This window comes from Rhipicephalus sanguineus, chromosome 6 (assembly GCF_013339695.2).
Source record: "Rhipicephalus sanguineus isolate Rsan-2018 chromosome 6, BIME_Rsan_1.4, whole genome shotgun sequence".
Taxonomy (NCBI): Eukaryota; Metazoa; Arthropoda; class Arachnida; order Ixodida; family Ixodidae; genus Rhipicephalus; species Rhipicephalus sanguineus.
This window is the reverse complement of record NC_051181.1, coordinates 142843304-142865446: the sequence shown is the minus strand read 5'-3', so window position 1 is coordinate 142865446 and position 22143 is coordinate 142843304. Positions and strand designations below refer to the sequence as shown.

At 45.8% G+C, this 22143-nt stretch overlaps 1 protein-coding gene across 1 annotated transcript; it reads right to left on the bottom strand.

The window, feature by feature from the left end:
- Positions 1-3782: 3782 nt before the first annotated feature.
- Positions 3783-21480, bottom strand: LOC119396594 (60S ribosomal protein L11). Its single transcript, XM_037663870.2, has 5 exons — positions 21448-21480; positions 20339-20464; positions 15936-16085; positions 14167-14409; positions 3783-3874 (listed from the first exon to the last, which is right to left on the bottom strand). Exons 1-5 carry the CDS (start codon positions 21457-21459, stop codon positions 3836-3838), a joined length of 570 nt encoding a protein of 189 aa, XP_037519798.1. The 5' UTR covers positions 21460-21480; the 3' UTR covers positions 3783-3835.
- Positions 21481-22143: the final 663 nt, after the last annotated feature.

The window sequence follows — 22143 nt, the reverse complement described above, 5'->3', positions numbered from 1 at the left end:
CGTGAGCGATGATGGGGTCCTGCACCCTCGTGTGAAGCAGAAGCAAGGCATCACGTTTCACATTTAAGTATGCACTTTTGGCGCTTAAATGCGTGTAAACGCACGGAACTACCGAATATGAAAACTAGTGTTATCATATGCCCACGGCAAGCGTGCAGCGAGTCTCAATTGCACTGTCGCCATGCGGGACAGTGTGTACGCGCGGCACAAGATTAAGGGCCGAATAACAGTGCATTAAGAGTACTTTGATTCGCCATGGCGTGAAGACAGTATTTGGGTGTCCAAAGGTTTCCCAAGGACGGCGCCGTGAAAGGGTCCCTGCAACACTTTTCTAAGTAATAGTGGAATGGCTTCATTACAAGAGCATATTGCCTCACAAATCGACCGTCACAAAAATTTTTAGAATCCATCAAGTACGAGCGGAGATCTGTCGCACGCTTCAAGCGCGCTCTCTTCTTTCGTCCCGACGAGAGCGCTGGAAGCTAAGCAGAGAGGGATGTCACGGGGGAAAGAAGAAACGTCACGCGCGCGTCATGACCTTGTGCACTTTTTCTCTTTTTTTCTTTAAACGGGCGGCTTACCTTTAAGTGTGATCGCGAGCGACGCGCGGGCACGTGGCGGCCTCTCGCGGCGGCCACAATAACTACGCAGCCCGCGATTCTCAGATCAGCCAATGGCCGTGAATAAGGGTATATGGCGCGGTCATTTGGGTTTATGGCATCATTTGTACAAAGAAGAGGGAACGATGTCTAGCTAACTTTGAGAATTAATTGTAAATTCCAGGCCGCGTGCTGCGCTATGACGTTTGGCACGCGTGTTCCCGGGAGACTCAACTACCGATCGGCAGCGTTTTCTGACCATGCTAAAAAAGTGTTTCAGGGCCCCTTTAAACGTGGGCGCGCTGTTCGGCGCGATGGTTGGGCTCCTAAGGACTGTGATCGCCTGTGCTCAGTTCACTTCGAAGCCGATTGTTCTGACAGGACTGCCCAAACGGTTAGGTTACAAACTCTCTAATTGCCTAAGGTGAGAATCCATCACATTGCTAACGAACCGAACCGTGCAAATGCCAAGAACAGGGTTCGGCCTTTGTTCACACGAATGATAATTAAAAAACAAGTAACCAAAGAAGTTGTATATCAAGCAAGCTCCACATTCTTGTCTTTCTAAAGCCATACGCGAGATCAACAGAAAAAGAAGAAACAACGAAATTGTATCCTCTTTTTTATGTCAAACGTACACGTTTTTCTGTGGGCGTGTGTTGACAAATGTCACATAAACGTTCAGAGGCTTCACGGGCTTCTGCGCCATTCCCTTATTGTAAGCGAAGTTCACCCTAAAAATGAGAACAAAATAGGTCTGTTAAATTCAGCCATAACGCGATAGGATCTCAGAATAGCCTCCTGAAGTGCGAGTTGGATATTATACTCTCCTTGGGGAGAAGGCACTTGATAGCAAGCGGTAGTTTCTACTCGCTCACTCCAATCCACCTTTTTCACGACGCCCTTGCGCATGCGCTATCCCCTTGCGGAAAAGTCGCGAAACGTTTCATCTTGGAGGCTTTCCTTCTGGCAATAACGGTTGTCCCGGCCCCTACCAAAACGGCAGAGGGCAGCACAAGAAAATGTAAGAGGCGAATCGCATGCGGGAAAGCCCCTTTGTGGCGAGGAAAACCCAGCTGTTTGCGGAGCAAAATTATTGAGGAGTTTCGCGCTGCCCGACGTTCGATATATGTTACGGCTGTTTTCCTTCGATGTAGCCATAGATTTTCCTATGCATTGCAGTGTTCGAAATAAGTTCGTTATAAATGATAATTTACCCGAGTTCGATATAGTGGGTTTCAACTGCACTGGTACAATGGTTCTCCCCACAGAATTTCGAGAGGTGGACATTTGGAAACCAGAGGGGCAGATATGGTCACATCACGATGCTGAGTCTTGGCATCCGATTTTTCGGGCCTTCTGCTCCGATTCCAGTTCTGAAATGGCATTACTTGATGTCACAGCCGCTGCCGTGTTATCTTTCAGCCTTGAGCGCGAGCTGTCGTGTGCCGGTACGTTTGCGGCCGTAGCGTTTTCCAAACGTCGGTTTAGCCGCAATGCCACGGTGCTACGCACCGAAGCATACCATGACTTGGAAAGGCTGCTGTCACGGGACATTATGCACAAGAGCGCCTGCACTGTATTTAAAACGTAGTTGCGACAGTAGATACCTGAAAAGCCCATTTTATAATTCAGCATAATGTCAGCACTTGCATTCGAGCGCGGAGTATGCTAATTACATCCCTGACATATTGGTGAATTCCATTGGCGGATTCGGAGTGACTGACGAACTAGCGAACTCTGCGCCGGAGCACTCTACGCGGAGAGCAACCGAAGGAAATCTGCCAATGGAAAACAAGCGCCCTCGCCTCGAGAGCAAATGGTAGGGGGCGCCAGCGCATGGCATGCCACGCTCTGCGCACGCGCGGGGAGCTTGCGACTCCCAGTCGAATCCGCCGCTTTTCGCGGAGAGCTCCGTGGAGGTGGCGGAGCTACTCCAGATTTGCCAATAAAACCGAGGGAGCACTCTCAATCCTCCAATGGAACAGACTTGCTCCGAAGGAAGCAGAAAAACTGCTACCGGAAGTGCTCCGAATTTTCTAATGGAATTCACCATACAAGTTGCGGATTCACAGGGTGCAGCACATTTAAATTTTGACATTAGAGTGGATAGCCAACATAAGCCACCAGATGCAAACAGTTGCTGGCAATACGCCAGCAAGCACTATACAGCTTACGCAACTCGTTATACGTATTCCGATGTCGCAACTGAAGAAATGACGGCAGTGAAATTGACATGTCATAAATGACAAGATGTACCAGGACAAGACTGCATGCGTTGTAACCTTGCCCCATATTCGGGCTTCATTTCCTTGTGTGTGCACAGCACTGCAGCATCCTTGCTCGCATATAGTTTTCATAAATACACATGTCATGGAGATGGTTATTAGTTAAGGTAATGAAACCACCACCATGGCATCTTGTCATGTATGTTACATGCACATATCATTCATGTTTGCTTATGCATATGCCATGCAGTTGTGATATGCACAACGTCCACTGAATGACCGAGACACAAGTATACCATATATTAAAGATGGAGACTTGCCCATTTTGCCACCCCGTTTACATCCTAGATTTTTGGCAAATCTCCCTCCTACCTGGTTCCCTCTAATTCACACCAGAACCAACATGTCACATAGTCTTAAACCTATCTACACTATAGAGATTCCAGTCTTTCCAATAAACTTCACACTGCGTGCTGCATAAGATAGCATTATCCCTAAAAGTTCCCACCAGCAAGTACTCTCGCATTTGTGCAAGTAACATACATATGCATGTAACTCCCAATTGAGAGCTAACACTCTGAAAATAGAAAAAACTGAATACAGATGTTATAAAGCCACATACGTATATACTTCAGGTAAACTTTGTCTAGAAAACTTTTAGAGAACTGCTTCACAGTAAGGAGGCCACCAAATTTTCCTGTTATCAATGAATGCATTTTTAGCACTAAATGCTAGATTTTTGTCACTTAAAAATTTTCAAATAATGCACACAGAAAAATTTCACACTTTAGGCCAAATGAAACGACTTAGCAAGTCTTCAGGCAAGCCGTGCTATGTTTCAAAACCAACAAAGCAAAATTTACTGTACGCTAATTTCGTGCAATACAAAAGTAGACACGTGCCTGTGTTTAATGCAAAGCATTGCAATTTGTACGTGTATGAAACAGAAAACGTGCACCACGATGTTTTTTTTTATTTGTGAAGGATCAAATGTTGTGAACAGCAGGTTTATTTGCCGCTCTTTCCAGGCAAGATGATGCCATCGTACTGCAAAGAGAAGGTACCACAACATTAGTTGCTACTTCAGAGTTCCCGAACAGGAAAGACTTATCACGGGAAAATAAACAAGTACAAAGCAATAATAATGTGACGAGTCAACATGCAGCAACAATTTCTTACACAACGCTATCATTATGAGAAACAACCTGCTACCATTTCACAAGGCCCAGGGCAAAACCCTACATTCACAGGTCACTCCTGAATTTCACAAAAACGGGTCTTGCAAAACTTGAATATGAAGGTTATCGCTCTCTCACTTTAAGGGGGGACATGATACCTGGGGCTATCTTGTTCATTTTCTGACCAGATTCAATTAAAAAGCACAGATATATATGTATTTCTTTTTAAAAGTGCAGTAATCTTTTCGTTGACTCAAATAATTATTGAGAAAATTAAATATGAATTACTATTATTTGGTGAGACAATAGATAATAAATAATAAACTGGGCAGAAAGTTATGTTTAATGCATAAGTGGAAAGCAGAATGAATAAGAATTGAACTGTTGCAAGCAGTTTTCAAATCCAACAACAATTAACAATTTAGCAGCCCACTGAAATTTAGCATTTACAGTACAGCTACTAACGATCAAGAACACAGGCAAATTAAAAAATTATAGAAGAAGAAAAGAAGGAATTTGCTTGCAGCATTTCGAGCTTTATGCATTTAGCTTCATACAGCAAAAAACATCACAGCTGTAGCTATTCTAGAGCTTGAGCAATTGTCGCACCAAACAAGCAGGGTGAGTAAAAGCTTGTTTTGAGAAAATGCAAGAAAACAGATAAAGCTCATTTTGAACCACAGGTAATGGAAGATATTGAAATATTTTTGTTAGATGATTAGTCTCCACCAAGGACATAGCCTGCATGCCTACTGCTGCAGCACATGTCATTCAGAAGCAGCATATCGATATAAAAGCCCTATTTTTGTGCTTTTTCTCTATCGAAATATAGCTTGTTTTGGTGATATAAATTGCTGTTAGGGCTGAAATATCAATTCAAGATTCAAGAAACTTGGTCAGCACTTGCGACAATGCCTGTATGTTACGAATATACTATATTCAGAACATTAATTTTTTGCCATGATTTTTCATCTCTAAGACCAGTGTGCCCACTTAAAGGGACACTAAAGAAAATTCTCACATTAGTAAATTACTCTTTCATGATACCAAAAACACCCTGCTTGTTGTGAGGAGACACTTGTTAAACCAGAAAACGCGCAAAGAGAAAATGCAGGTGCCGACGCCACCTTAAAGTTCCCACACCAGGTGCCATGATGTCACAGGTTTTGATAGCGTCTACTAGGGCCTATGTAGTTTTTAATTGGTAAAAATTAAGTACATTGTTTTCTGCGGGAGCTGACTTAACATACCAAGTTTCAGGAAGTCTAGATGAGCCAATGCGGCTAAAATACGAAAAAAAAAAAACTTTGCAATATGCGACGTCACAATCAGAGATTTCGACGAGAAACTTATAAGCAAAGCTTTTGACATTAATTATTTAAGCTATGTATTACTAAACGTACAGTGGTGAAATTATTGACACTAGAGTTTTCAGAGTGCAGTCGAACCCGTTTATAACGAACTCGAAAGTGTTGCGAAAAGTGGTCGTTATATCAGTAGTTCGTTGTATATGGACTCGCCCTTAAAAACGTGCGCTCAGCGGCCAAGCCATTTTGTTTTCTTTGTGCACTTTTATTCGCGTCGTGAAGCGACGCCCGCTGCGTGCTCACGAGTGAATTAACCGGCTTTGCAATGAGCTGACACCGTTTCACCTAAGCGCGGTACCGTGACGTGGAGCCGATCATCCCTGGCTAGTTGCGTGCAGCGCGTCGCCTACTCGGGTCGCTTTCTGTATGCCGTATGCGCGTGTTTGTACGTTCTTCGTGCTTGCTTCACTCCGGACCGTGCACGGACGGGTGCGGCGACTAGTCTCTTCGTTCAATGCGGCGAAAACAAGCATTTTCCAGGCAACACGCACTCTCTAAGTCTCCGCGATGCTCTCGCGGCCCTGGACGACGATGCGCAGCGCACTTCAGTTGTCACCTAATCAAACACGCAGTATACACTCGCTGTCAGTGCATCGACGTCCTCGCTGTCGATGCTCGCTGTCGACGTGCATCGACATTAACAACAGCGAGCTACTTTCGTTTCTACAAAGTGACGCGCACTTTAAAACGGTCTCGCACGACGCGGCGGCGGCGAACTTGCGAACGGCAGCATGGCGCGCTCGTACCGCCGTCACGCCGTCAATCTGCAGTGTACGGCGTAAGCCACACGCGCAGCCAAGCAGATATCTACAGATGACTGTGATAAGGTTGTCGGCTATAAGGCATAACGGCACGTTCTTCGACGGCCGCCACCTCGCCTTCGCTCATTTCTGATGCTTATCCGCGAAAGCATCGCCGCAATCGCGCGGAAGACGTAATCACCGATCGACCGGTCTCTGCCGTTACCGAAAAGATGGACGACCTTTCGCGGCAAATTCCGGCGTCGACTAGTTTAGGGACGCAGTGAACCTTTTTGCGATGGAAAGTTATCGCGGTTATCACTTCTTGCATTTATGCCTTCTTGCGTTCCAAGGCATGGTTCATCGCAGGCGGTCGTAGCTGCAGAGAACGGCGTCAGGAAAGGTTACCGTGCGAAAGCTGACCGCAAGGCTTCATGCTGCCAACTATTTTTTCCCCTCACTGCCATTCTACCACTGAAGAAAAGGCTGGAAAGTGAGCGACCTCGCTCGCAGCGTCCGAAACCTGCGTGTGGTGCTCGCCGATCTGGGTAATCTTAGTCGCGAGTAAACTGCAGCGGGGCACGCGCGAGCGCGCGCTCCTGTCGCGCTTTAGAAGGCCCGTTTTAACTTTTTTTTTCGCTTCGTATGCGCCATATTTTTACCGCGACCGTGTCTGAAGTGTTCGTTGTAAAAGTAGGAGGCTTTGAAAAATGTTCGCTATATCTGGACGCAGCTTCAATGGTTACCATAGGAAAATCGTAAGTGCACAAAAATATGGTCGTTATAACCGATAGATCGTTATAAGTGGGTTCGACTGTATAACTTGTCAGTCCAACCCAATTCATTGTTTCACTTTAGTGTCCTTTTAAGCATCACTAAACATGCAACTTCTTGCACAGGTTTGCTCACAGTGTGTTGCAGTTTTTAAAACCCGTGGGACCTTCATTGCAAGAAGTTGATATGAACCATTGCTACTAAATGGCTACTGGCTAGTTTTCTGTAATCATGAAAAGGCTGCAATCACAGCAGAGACTGCAAACAAAAGAGCCACACGTGCCAGATGACAGTAGCAAAGCAAGTTCAAGTGAACTCAGTTTGAACACTCAAGATTAAAGAAATTGCTGAAGTCGAAGCACCCCTGTCACTAATGATTCATCAAGCCTGAAATTCATGTGTTCCAGAAATTGCAATGCACATCATTATGCAACAGGAATATTGGGTTTTGTAACAAAGGCATCGCAAGTATTTTAACAGACTGGTGCACGTAAACCATAGTTGTAATAATACTTCATTACAGTATCATATTCCTAGTTATTTTTACAGCTGTTGGCTCCATAACCACCACTCAAGTCACTGCAGTGGTGAGGAATTGCTCTGGCCCCTTCAACTGGTGTACACTGGGGCCAATTCTGGACTGGTCAATTCCATTGTTACCATATGCGCATCAAAACTAATAGTAAATTGCAGCCCCTGCCTTCAGCACAATGTAGGCAGCACTTGCAGCTTAAGAGTACTTCCACAGGCACTTCACAGTGTTAGGAATAGTACTGAAAGCTCAAAAATTGTCTGTTGAGTCTATCAGAAGCCGGCACTGTATGTGCATATGTGAATGAGGCCTGGATGGAAAGAGCAGCAAGAAGGAAAGGGCAGTGGAAGCAAAGTGGTGTTCATAAGCAAACACAAATAAAAATGTCATGATGCAGGATTTAAACGCAGCCCTTCGAGAACCAAATGCCAATACACTGTCCGTGCAGCATGGGTGCATATATCATCCATTCGATTACACTCAAACCTTGATCTAACGAAAAAATATATAAATGTCAGTTATAACGAAGTAAATGAAGAATAGTCTTGTCCTAGATACGATGTTACGAATATATGTGTACAACGAAGTTATTTTCATGTCGGATGCGACTTTGTTATAACGAGGTTTAAGTGTAGAACACTTTTAGGAATGTTCTGCACGCAAGCATGTTTGGACACTTGGCACATTTAGGTGTGAGGCCTGAACCACCATTGGATCACCACCCTTACCTCAACACTCCCAGTTTCCCTATCTCCAGAAGATAACAGATTTCTCTCATATTTAATGCCTAATTGACAATGAATTCCTACACTCGGAAAGGAACAATGGGTTAGATTACGACATTAGAACCACCAGCACAACAAAATGAGAATTATAACATTAGAAGATAATCCGCTGTCTAAGCAAATGTGTTTTCAAAAAATTGAAAGCTCTGAAAGTACAGCTACTGGCCAGAAAGGGTGCAAAATGCAGTTTCACTATGGCCACCCTAATGGCTGTACAGTAGAACCCCGCTGATACGTTTTTGAAGGGACCGTAGGAAATAAACGTAAGAGACGGGAAACGTAAGAGCCGAAAAAGAGGAAAAACGGCAAAATATTTAGTGGTACAGAATTTTATTTCAATTCTTACGAGCAGCACGAAAATTGGCGCGCTCAGCCGCGATCTAGTCGATGGATAGAAACGCGGAGCTTAGGATGGCCTCATCCACAGAAGTGTAATCAACGTATGTGATTTATTTAAGGGGAGACGCTCCTCGAAACAACCTTTTTTTTATTTTTTGCAATAGAGACTTGAAAATACTGTTATATGTATAGTTTTTCATGCAGATTTCAAATATGTCATTACTTTCCATGTAGCTGCTACAGTTGTTGAGTTATGTCATACACAATGGCAAAATGTTACACTTTTTGCGGGAACTCTTTTATGTACTAAACTTTCAGTAAAATGATTGTGTTGAATCTCATTAGACTCTTTGTAGACTGTAGAGTGCCAATATCTATCCAGATATTCCACAGAGATAATGGATCTAATAAAAAAAATTGTACTCTGTAACTGATTATTTTCAGTCTCCTTTGAAACAGTAACCGAATATTTTCACAAGTAATGCTGATAGATATTGCAATTTCAAGTAGATATTTGCATTCTACATGTCTTGAAGAATACGTGTGCGAAGTTTCGTTACTATACAATAAATATAAGTTAATAAAAGGCTGCCCGCAAAACGTGAAATTGTCGAAAAAAATGAAAATGAGAAAAACAAGATTGAAAGTCTGAAACGTTGGCATTTATCAGAAAAAACACTATTTACATCAAATTGGGCCACAATCCGCCTCCACGTGTGCGTGGACCAAAGTGTAGACTCGGGGCAATCGGAATTTTCACAACACAGTTCGAGGAATGCCGAAAGTCTGCGCTTTCCAGCCGCCTCTCGGACGCCGAGCTTCCGTTCGCGGCAAGGGTGGCATGCCGAACCCGCCACAAGTGCCGTGAGCGCGCCGATTTCGCAAAGCATCGTGTTGACTGTAGGAGCACCTACAAGTCTAGGCTCACTCTCAAAGAATCCAATCTTCTTTTGGGATGCACTGATAAATTCCACCGCAGGGCTTTTAGGGCTTGCCATGGCACGAAAATACAGAAGAAACGTAGAACAACTCGGTCGCGGCGTTTGAGGCTTCGTTCTTTTGCCGGGGAGATGGGAGGGAGGAGAGGGTGGAGCGCGCCGCCGTCCAATGGCGGCCTCGCGCTAATGGCGGCCTCGCGCTGCGTGCCGCGAAATTCAAAACACTCGACGTACGCGTTGTTTTTCTAGTTTTTTCTTTATTCTGCGTGAAGATACGAGACTAACCCCTGGTGTATTGTGGAGAAGACAGCCTTACGCTGCATGCGGGCAGGATTGCAAATGGCGGGCACCGCGTCATTTTCGCAACAGAAGGACGCAAACTACACCATTTTTTCGCGACTTTTGCGCATTTCTCGCGTCACCGCTTCTCACTTGGAAGTCTTTTTAGATAATTGCTCGTGCGAATTTTAGCTTGATATTTTCAGAAATAAAAGATTATACAGTAGAAACCCGCTGATATGTTTTTGAAGGGACTGTAGGAAATAAACGTAAGAGACGGGAAACGTAAGAGACGAAAAACAGGAAAAACGGCAAAATATTTAGTGGTACAGAATTTTATTTCAATTCTTACGAGCAGCACGAAAATTGGCGCGCTCAGCCGCGATCTAGTCGATGGATAGAAACGCGGAGCTAAGGACGGCCTCATCCACAGAAATGTAATCAACGTATGTGATTTTTTTAACACCAACAGCTGTAGGCATGAAAGAACTAAGCACACGCAATCACGACCGGCGCGGCGAGTCTGACCGCGAACCGCACGCGCGACCATGCGAGCTCCAACCAGCTCGAACTCCTCCCGTTCTCCGCAAATAACGATGATGATGAGTCTACGCCAACGCGATGGCAGAAGTGAATGCCAATCTCGAAGGCCTTGCTTTCGCAAGCAATTATGTCATACACGCCATGTTTGTGCAATACAAATCTCAAAGGCTATGCTTTTGTCAATAGTAAATGCCAATCTCGAAGGCCTTGCTTTCGCGAGCAGTTACGTCATAGACGCCATCTTTGCAATTTGAATCTCGAAGGCCATGCTTTTGTTTGCATCAATTGAAAGATTCTGTTGCTTGCGCCTCTCATGCAGCTAATATTACGGTCAAACGAGGCCAAGCTGCGTGAAAATGCACCATGGCTGCTCTCTTTGGTAGTCACTCGGTCGGCTCCGAGCGCACTTCACGACGTATCGTACGGGAACGGTCCGACAGTTACGACGTAACAGCGGGGTTCCCAATACATTGTATCCTATGGGAGCTATGCCGGGACCGGCGGAAAACGACGTAACAGCCGGGAAAATGCAGCAGTGAGGAACGTAACAGCGGGGTTCTACTGTAGTCCAAGGATGACAATACAGCCGAAAAAAAAAACAGGTTTTTTTTCGGAAAACCGCGACTTTTCGACCCGCGTCTCCCCTTAACACCAACAGCTGTAGGCATGAAAGAACTAAGCACACGCAATCACGACCGTGCGAGCTCCAACCAGCTCGAACTCCTCCCGCTCTCCGACAAATAACGATGATGATGAGTCTACGCCAACGCGATGGCAGAAGTGAATGCCAATCTCGAAGGCCTTGCTTTCGCAAGCAATTACGTCATACACGCCATGTTTGTGCAATACAAATCTCAAAGGCTATGCTTTTGTCAATAGTAAATGCCAATCTCGAAGGCCTTGCTTTCTCGAGCAGTTACGACATAGACGCCATCTTTGCAATTTGAATCTCGAAGGCCATGCTTTTGTTTGCATCAATTGAAAGATTCTGTTGCTTGCGCCTCTCATGCGGCTAATATTACGGTCAAACGAGGCCAAGCTGCGTGAAAATGCACCATGGCGGCTCTCTTTGGTAGTCACTCGGTCGGCTCCGAGCGCACTTCGCGACGTATCATACGGGAACGGTCCGACAGTTACGACGTAACAGCGGGGTTCCCAATACATTGTATCCTATGGGAGCTATGCCGGGACCGGTGGAAAACGACGTAACAGCCGGGAAAACGCAGCAGTGAGGAACGTAACAGCGGGGTTCTACTGTATAAGGGGGTGTGTACCTCCAATTTTGTAGTAAGGACTGAATATGAGTCAGGCCCAACGTTGCAAAGGAGGATTTGCTGTTGCACTTGTTGGGATACAACACAGGACTGAATGCCGATCAAGCATCAGTGCCTGCCGATGAGTGCGGTGACCCACCAGAGGTTATCTATAAAATCAGGTAATGGAGGCACAAGTCTTCCTTTTCATTTTTTTTTTGGCAAGTAAACCTGGCTCAGCTCTGGACTGCAGCACACTTTTCCAATGAGCTCGAGACTGTGTGATCAGATCTCGGCCATGATTGCTTCTTTTCAACGGCAGCAAAATGCAAAAAAATGCTTATCTTAGATCTTCCAGTACACATTACAGAACCATGGTGGTAGCCAATAACCCAGATTGCCACACTTCACTATGTCTCACCATCGGGTCATGGTTGAGGCACATTGAATATTAAAATTTTTATCTTCCGTTACCACCAACGGTTCTCAAACTGGGTTCAGTGGAACACCGGAGTTCTGTGAAGGGCATTTTAGGGTTCCACGAGCAGTTGGAACAAATGCGACTCATTCCCGTTTTACTCCCAACAGCACCTAATTTATTGACTTTACCAAGAAAAATTGCATGGCATTTTGCATTAACAAAGCCGTCCCATGCCACGTCCACACATCGGGAGTCTGCGGGTGGCGAGGTACCTACGTGGTAGCAGCACTGAAGCGCGCCATGAAATTTTGTCTAATTTGAGGACCCGCAGTGACAGAGTGCGCAGCGCTGGTAACTCATGCTAGCGAGTGCTGTTTGCGACATGTACGCAGGAATCATTTCAGTAATATACTGCAAGCCGAGAGATACGGAAGATGATATGATGGTCTTTTATCAGCGCTGGTTTTATTGGCCACTCTGAACCTTATCACGTTGCCGCACACCATGAGCAATTCACGCGGCTGAAACATTTAAAAAGAAACCTACGTGCCGACCAAGACTATACTGTATTATTTCCACACTTATTGTATGGTAAACTTGCACTGCTAAAACACAGGCAAGCGGGATGAGTTATTCGTGGCTTATGATGCGCCAGTTTTGAAATGGCACAGCTTTTATAGACACCGATCAGCCACAACACTACGTCCGTTTTGTAATCAGAACTCACAACGAGCGCTTCGATAAGCGCCAGATGCATCGCTTCGTGTCGCCTGTGGACTAAACGAGCATTCAGGATTAGCCTTACAACTGGTGCATCGATGGCAACTTTACAGTGTGACTTTTGCTTTGCGAAAAATAGTACAAGATTTTGTACGTTCGGCACTACGTTTGCGTGAACACATTGCTTACGGCATGTGGTGCCTGATGCATGCAGTGTATGGTCGGCAGGAACTTTACGCGACTCGCAAAGCGGTGCAAATGGGGGGGGGGCTTGGTCAACAAAAGATCACTGGGTCTTGGAATCTACTTGTTTTTAATAATCTGAGGCAGTTAGTTGCTGCAATTACAGTGCAGCCCATTTATAACGAACCCACTTACAGCGGTTATAACAAAGCGACCTTGATTTCCTGTTCTAATTTCCGCATTTTTCATGCCTTTTAAGCCCAGTTTTAACGAACTAACTAAATGCAATTAAGCGGATATCGATTCATTTTTTTCGAGAAAAACAAAAGAAAAATTCCATCAAACATCATTTTGAGCTTTCATGTGCATCAAGAAGGGCGAAAAACCGCCCAATTCTTGGTTCCCAGCAGCCTCCTCCCGCACCATTCGCCCTTTCGTCCCACTCGGCTCCTTGCGAAAGCTTGCTTCACCTCATCACACGGTAGCCAGTCACCGTCTCCGAAACAAGCGAACACTTCCTATCCATTTTTCCAGTACCAGGCAGGCTGACCGCCGGGTAAACGGGTTGTTGGTATCTTATCTCGTCACACTCAGTCCCCCAGTTTGTTACACAAGAAAGCTGCCCCACGCATTGGGCCACCCCAGCCCAGTTCAGTTTGTGGTGCCTCATCGTGGTAAATAAGCGAAGCAAGTAGGTGCACTCCTAATTGCTTTTTCTCCACGGCGTGGCGCCATCACCTAAGCCTGCCTGCGCTAACAAAGCAGTACAGTCGTACAGTCCAGAGAACAGCAGAATCAGTCGTGCGCTCATGCTGTCTCAGTTCACGGATGAAAAGCGGATCGCAGCGCGCTTGGACTTTCCTGCGGTGACAGCTTGGCCTGCCATGTGCACTGACGAACTTTTCAATGATGTAGAGTCCAGCGATACCCGGAATGTCCACCTCATCCATGACTAAACAAAAGGCGCTCTCTCTCAGAGTGAAACGAGCCATTTTGTATGAAGTTCCCCAGAAAAACAAGATGACCGACATTGCGCGGAAGTATGGAATAGCCCAGTCGACTTTGGTGACTTATCGTATTACCTTCATATTTCATATGAAACACTATTCTTTTTTTCTCAAAGGTATGACACAAAGTCTCTACTAGCCTGCGCAATGTCTACGTATGAAACTGACCACGCATCACAGATAAAAAGCCCACGGCCATCTTTCAAAAAGGTATGAAATGAAAGCTCCAGATTGAGATGGGGAAGCAAGAACTATCACTTGTGCCTAAGGAGTTGCTCACCTTCTGTTGGAACCATTTGATGGCCTCTTCCTTACAAAGCCGGTGCTTGCAACCGATGGTACCCTTCTTGTGGCGCCTGTGGGCAACATTGAAGCCTGGCCGGCCCAGCACTACGTAGAAGTCGAGACCGTAGATGCCGATGGTGGGGTCGTACTTGATACCCAAGTCAATGTGCTCCTGGATACCGAAGCCAAAGTTGCCGGTGTCCGAGAAGTTGTCCTTGCGGAGCTCGTATTCTCGCACCTGCATCATGGAGGAAGGCATGAGACACAAATTCAGAAGAATGAAGAAAACTGAAACCCCCCTCCTGACCCACCTGTAATTACTAGCATAATAATCACACCTTCTTTCACTGTGAATTAAGCAAATTTTGAGTTTCCGGACCCTCCCCCACATACTTTTTTTAATATTATACCCCAAGAAGAGCGCATATCAAGTTCTTTCAGAAGCTGATTCCCCTCTGGAAAAATCCTGTATCCACCCCTGTGCGTTATGAAATGTTGACAGATGCTTGTGAGTGGCACACCTTTCATATGAAATTGAAAAAAAAAAAAAAAAAATGCTGTTCCAGCAAATGTGTTAGTACGCTACCGTTGGTTACTCGCTGAGGTGGTTTCACAAGCGTTCTGTCGGCGACGCAAAACTGCCTCGCGGAAACGGGTTGAAATTGTGGCGCCAGTAGGACCCGAAAGCGATAATGTGAACGTGAATACTCTTGGCGTATCACGTTATTTACAAGCACATGTCGGAAGGATATTCAATAAAATACCAGCTAACCGACACCTATTTCTTGGAGCAACTAACACTTTTCATGTTCACTTTTCACATTCATGAGAAGTGAGTAATTCTACGCGTAACATACGTATGACTACACCCAGAAAAATATTTTTTACTTCAAAAACAAAAAAAGAGGACAACGTTTTACTTTAAATTAAATGCACAATAAATCTGCTCGACGTAGGCTGTCCCTATGAAATCAGCTTTGAAATGGGTGAACAGCACTTTCTTACCGCCATCACTGTGCCTAGCCGTGTCACGCGCTAAAAACACCTCCCAACCATCCTACACTATACGCGTGATATTCAGAGCTAACAATGCTTCATTCGCTACGCTGAAAACAGACACAAAATTTATAGCCTACAGCAAAGCTTTGTTTTCAACGACGGCAGGCCTACATGTGACTTGGTAACAAACATTTACCTTCTCGTGAGGCAGTTCTTTACACGTAATAACTAGGAAATGCCAATGTATATAGGCCACAACACACTCGTCTGACGTTTTTATGCCCCGGTTGCCCACTATCAAAGCAGATACAAGCAAGAAGTTATAGCAGCGACAGCATTAAGATTCGGACACAAGCCTCCAACATGGCACCAAATCGGCAGCTTCATCAAACCTCCGACAGATGGCAGCAATCTTGCATAAGGTCTATACCGAAAATCGAAACTAAAAAGGACTAGAAAAAAATGTCACCCGTGTTTCTGCTTTTTGTTTCTCAAGGATGTTGGACATTGCCAATTCTGAAAATGTGTCTTATATCAATTATGACATGCAGACCAATTTTTCAGACCCATCTTTCCAGATAGGGGGCCTTGGCAAAGTGTCAAAGCATTCTTTGTCTGCTCTATAACTGTTTTAAAAGCAGCACAGGACACCATTCTTCACTGGCACAAAAGGATGCCTGCCATGAGCCACGTGCTGGGCGGGGGGGGGGGGGGGGGGGGGGGGGGGGGGGGAAGAAGGAAGAAAGAAAAAAAGTTATCACGCACCTTGAGGCCTTTCTCAAGGATCTCCTCAGCCTTAGGGCCCCGGACGGTGCAGTGCACGGCAATCTTTTCATTCCTTCTGATGCCGAACGATCGCACTGTGTAGCGAGCCTTGGAGAACACAGGTTGCTGGCCTGTCAGCTGTTCGAGCACCTGACAAGGATCAACACAGGATTCAACGTTTAGAAGAAACCCGCTCCAGTGTTGTACCAAACACCTACATTGTTAGCATTCAAAGTTAGTAATAATAACTGTTGGGGTATTACATCCCAAAACCATGATACGATTACAACAGATGCCATACTGGAGGGCTCCGGAAATTTAAACCACCTTGGTTTCTTTAACGCGCATCTTAAGTACTACACGGGCCTCAAGCATTTCACCTCCATCGAAATGCAGCCACCGCGACTGGGATTCCATCTTGAGACCTTCAGGTCAGCAGTCAAGCACCATAACCGCTAGACCACCGTGGCAGGTAGCATTTAGTTAAAACAAATGCTTCTGTGATACAATCACGAGGTGTTCTCTCAAGTCAGCGCAACTTAGTGAAAAACTGAGATACTGGCACTTAGGAACTACAACAGTCACTATATGGCACGTCCGACAATTTATGCCTAATTACCTAACAGCATGGCTATCCTAATCATGGCTTGCCTGAACTTCACTTACATGTAGTCATGCATGAATGCACATATATGTTTATATTAGTTATGATAACTTGCAAGGTCAAATGCACCAAGAGCTTTCTTGTAAATGAGTGCAACTGCCATAAGCTGCAAGTGAATTTGTAAGCAACTAGTTGGTGGCACATTTGTCCTGGCTGATGCGACTGCACAAAACCTCATGAGGTAGCAGCAGTTACATTTATGGTCCAGCACTGCTAACCAGGAACCACTGCAATAAAACCAAAGAAGTTCTTGTCCAGATCAGAAAAATGTCCAAATTTCCTCAAAGGAATTCCAGGAGGGCAGCTCTGCTTGTGAATCTCTCTCTTGTCGCTCTTGCATTCCATATAAACAGAGGTCACATGTATGGGATTGGACCCTCCACATCACGTAAACTGTTTTCACACCAACCCATAGTCACTAACCATAAAAAAAAAAAACAGACTATAAATGTTGATTAATACCATTTTTTGCTTGATTTGAATTATAGGGCCTAGAATCACAAAGCTGAGGCTGTTTACGTTGTGGACACTTAATATGCACTCTCCCTCATTTGCATAATATCATCTGCATTGCTCTATAGGCCTCCAACGCTCAAGTTTGCGCAGCGCCGTCCGCCGCCCCAGCGGAGAGAGGGGAAAACTCCGGTAGCTGGGACGGGTCGCTCTTGCTTGGTTTGCCCATCGCGCGCGCGAAGAACGTGCTCCCCGGGGCTTTTATCTCGCATTTTTCACGCTATGGGTGCCGTTCCTTCGTCGTACTCGAAAGCAGGCATGCAGTCCTGCTTCATTGTGAACTGTCCCAAAAGTTTAAAAATGATGAACAGCCGAAAACTGCCCGTCAAGTTCTACCGTTTCCAATGCAAGCAGTGCGAGGAGCAGAGGCGTCAAGAGTGGATTATGGCAGTTCGCCGCGATGCTTTCGCGGTCTTGTCACCTTGAAGCAATTTTTGTCGTACACAGTATTACGAACTATTAACGGGGAGAAACGCGATGATCGTGCAATTTGAAAGGGAAGTGCATTTGTGAACCGAAGCTACAACAAATAGACAGCCGCTGTACGTTTCGAGATTGCGCGCTGGCTTTCCGAGTCAACCATTTGTAATGTGACAGCAGCGGAGCATGTGGGCTTAATACACCACAGTTTGAATAACGTACCGTGAGTACTAAGTGTTTAATTCAGCTGATTGCGGTACATTTCCCGTCGCGGCTCCCTGTAAACAGAATTAAGCTGTATGTTTGCACTGAGCGTTTATATTGGCCTTGCATGCGACACGCCGTGATTGCTTAGAAGGCTGAAGTGTTGCGCTGCTAAAATCGTGGTCATGGGTTCGATTCACGCATACAGCAGCTGCATTTCGATGGGAGCGAAATGCACCAACACCGGCGTACTTAGATTTACGTACACGTTAAAGAAACCCAGGTGGCCGAAATTAATCCGAATTAATCCACCACGGCGTGCCTCGTATTAATGTCATGCGTTCGGCACGTAATAAAAAGCCTTGCATGCCGCTTTGGAAACGAGCTGAAAAAAGAACCAAGGTGGCAATGTGGCAATTAAATTTTCGATGGCTTCGCGAATTCAGATGCGCTTATTATTGGGCACAAATCTCGGCATAATCATAAACATGCGCGATCCCAGTGGGTATTGTATAGTATCAGGGGCGTAGCCAGAAATTTTTTCGGGGGGGGGGGGGGGGGGGGGGGGAGAGTCCAATCATACTTTATGTATGTTTGTGCGTGCGTTTGTATGTGTGCGTGTACATATACTCAAGCAAAATTGAAAAATTTCGGGAAGGGTTTGAACCCCCCCACCCCCCCCTGGCTACGCCCCTGTATAGTATGATGCTGACCAAGCGAGCTGTCGAAACAACCAAAGCGACATTCGAATAAGCGAACACGGTGCGTGATCAGGCGTCGATATTATTCGAAATGAAACACGCCTCTGCAAGAAACATGCATCGTCGAAGTGGGCATGAAATATTTATTTATTTTTTGTTTGCGTATATCATTATGCTGTCAAAGGGAGCTCTAAAAAAATCCAAGGCGACATTAAACTTGCGATCCGACGTTGTTATCATTCGATGCAAACCTCGGCAAAAGTGAAACTCCCACGAAACTGAACACTGCGCATTGCAATGCAGCCAGTGACTCAACAGGGCAGATGTAAATTTATGCTCTTCACACTGAGCTCATAATAAATTTAAAGCCGCACGACAAACTTGGCATCCAAGTAATTGAAAAGTTATCAATAGAAAACGAACGCGAAAGCGTGCTGGATGGTTGCTGACAGCTCCGAGTATACACGACTGCCGCAACGAATGTGCGTTTTACCGGTAACCTAATTACAGAACTCGCGCAGTCACCTCCCTATTCATGTCAAAGAAATGTGCCCGTTCAGCATCGGCACGCACGTAGCGCTCGCACAAACAGCATCGCCCTTGACGACCTGCTCGGTCCCGAAAAGGTGGTCGATCAACCGTCCTCCTCTGGTAAGATTCCCACCGTTGAAACGTTTTTTTCCATCTCTGGGATCTTTCTAAACCTTCAGAGCAAGCGACACGTGAAGCTGCACGTGCACGGCAAGCAGAGAACAGCGCGTGCAGGGTGCCTGAACGTGCGGAGACAGCGCAGTCAAAAGGCTGGTGTGGGGACAGAAGCGACCGGTTTTCGCAAGAAAGGCGGCGAAACGCGTGCGACGCAGCGCCCCCTGGCCGAGCTTGGGAGGCCTATGGCAAGTTCTTAGGCTGAATAAACGTTCCACCTGAGATGTCACAATATGAAATATATGCTGGCTTTTCTTTCAGAAGGAGATGGTGTAAATAGCGGCTCTGCTTTAACAGACATGGCAAAAGACCTGTATGACAAACAAAAACTGTATTCTTTTGCGTTCGTTGTTTAGGGTACTTTATTCACTGCAAGCTTCAAACTAAGTAATGTACAAACTGATGTTATGCAAGCTGTACCTCCAATTTAGTAGCAAGGCCAGAATTTGTTTCCAGACCTCACGTTGCAAAGGAGGATTCATTCTTGCACTTGTTGAGAACACAGGGCTGAATGCAAAACACACATTCAGTGCCTGCCGATGAGTGCTTTGGCTGATCAGTGAACATGTGCCCTAAGTATACAGTTTTCATGTGACGTCATAGATAGGTTCTCTGCGCTGGGTGCCATGGCGGCCACCGTGACATTTTTATCTCATTAGAGAGTGTCAGTGCAGGGGAGGACACAGTCGTTTGTGCTCTCCCCTCTTTCCTCTGCCTGACAGCCACGCTAAGGGGGAACACAAAGGAACATGATGGGGCACCGGCACTAATCTGATGCCACCGGAGAAATTCTCCGCCTGTTCGAGTAAGAGTTCACGTATCTCAACCAGCTAGTACTCCAAGATGGCGACAACAGTGATGTCAATGAAAACTATGTATAGGGAATATGAGTCTTTGACCTCAATTTCACACTATAATTTTTTTGGAGAAACAAATTGCTGCACTGATCAGCCACACTAGAGGATGCTGACCGACTGAAGAGAATTTATGATCATGCAGACACCTGGTTAGCAGATTCCAAGCTATCACCCCACCCAACCCTCTGCCTCCCTCGGCGGTGTTTCCCAGCCCAACATACAAAAACACTGTCAATGTTGACAAGGGTAGACCAGTTCCTATAGGGGGGCAAACTTCAGCACGAAATTAAATGTCAAGAGTGGAGCACAGGTCGTGGGCTCTCTAAAAAAAAAACCCACCTTGGCAGCTCGTGTCAGCCTGTCTCCAGATTCACCGACACAAATGTTCAGGCACAGCTTGCGGATCCGAACCTCACGCATGGGGTTCTTCTCCTTGTCTTTCTTGTCCTTCCTCGGTAGTTTCGTCTATAAAGAAAAAAAATATGAAGGAGGTTACAGGACACATGTCAAAGCACGCACACATCTCAATAAAACCACAGCAGCGATTGCTTCATTCCTCAGAGGAGTACTAAGACTGTCTACCACAGACTTGCTGTCCTTCACAGCCTAACTGCCCCCGATATAACAGGTGGTTGAAATCAATGAAGAGCAACACGTCCAGTGAGTCGAAGTTACGCTCTTCAAAATCAGCAACACTTCGACGCCGCCATTAGGTATGAGTTTTGTCATGCATCGGGCAGCACTGGTATGCGTAACAGCCAAATCTAATGCCATTAAAAGAGGACCTGCAATCCGCAGGGAGCATCAAAAACATATTATCGAGCGGCAACACAAGAGGTGACTTCTCCACAAATAACACTTGGAAACATACGCCTACGGTAGCCGTCAGCGAAGACAGGCACATGCACGTTGTTCGCGACTTCCGAGTAGACATGCGCTTCGAACAAAGTGCACACAACTCTCGCAAGGCTTCCCGCGCACAGCACATAACTCTCGTAACACCTGCAAGCACACCATGACTCGTACTGTAAAAATAAAACTGGAATATTCTATAGAACCATGCACAACTACTCGCGGATAAAGGGGACATGCCCAGACATGAAACCATTGTAGCCTGAACGGTCCCGGCTCCGAACACCACGTAACAGCACATATCAACAGGAACGCCGAAAAAATTCTACAATGTTGACGTGCTACCTGTACACGAGCTCAACGTTTCGTGGCAACATACACGTTGCGCCCAACATCTCCCTACGGACATGCAAACACTGACCGCACAGACAAGCATTTCAGTCGTCGTAATAAAATAAGAACTCATTGTACTTTATTAACTACGTTACGCCAGAGCAGGCGCCCTTGTTTATCAATCTGATGTAAAGACAAACATTTCTGAGCATGCATTTTACCGATGAATATTGATTGAAAATGTCAAAAATCCTCAGCCGTACCTTCGCCGTCATGTTGCCGACCGGAAAAGAGCTTGGCTCAGCGTTGCCAGATTGGAAAGGGGCTTCGACACCAACCCCAGAACAAAATTTCACCAGATTTCACCAACACTACAAAATGGCGACTATGACGTCATTTTTTTCTTTTTAGTGTTTTACTTTGCAAAAGCCCTGCCCCATAGAAAATATTTTTTGTTGTTTATAACGATATTATTACAAAGGAGAGTGATTTGATTATTTCTGCATTTTTTACTTGTGGCTGTCAGCGTATTCGTATCACATTCGTATAATTTTTTTTTTCCGTCGCCGGCACGGGGACGGAGCCCCGCCCCTAGAAAACGGACCAATCAGAAATCAGTTTACGTTTGGAGTTCCGAGTTCCGAGAAGAGCCACGCGTCTACGGCATCTACGGCCCCTGGGTCCGTGGCCTTGGAACACTGAACGCGCGCCTGACTGAATGGGCCATAAAACGTGGGGACAAGTGGTTGTTTGTGTGTGTGTGTGTTTGTGGTGCGAGGAGGAGAGCGCCAGCGAACCATTTGAGCTGCGTGGACAATTCCTATTTTGGTGCATCAGTCGATCAACACTGCACAAAAACGTGCTGCTGTCGAAGCCAAAGGCCCCGCCGCTGCCATTGAAGAAGGCAGGCGTGTGCTTCCCGCAACATCCGGTGACCGTGTGCCTATGGCACACTGTGT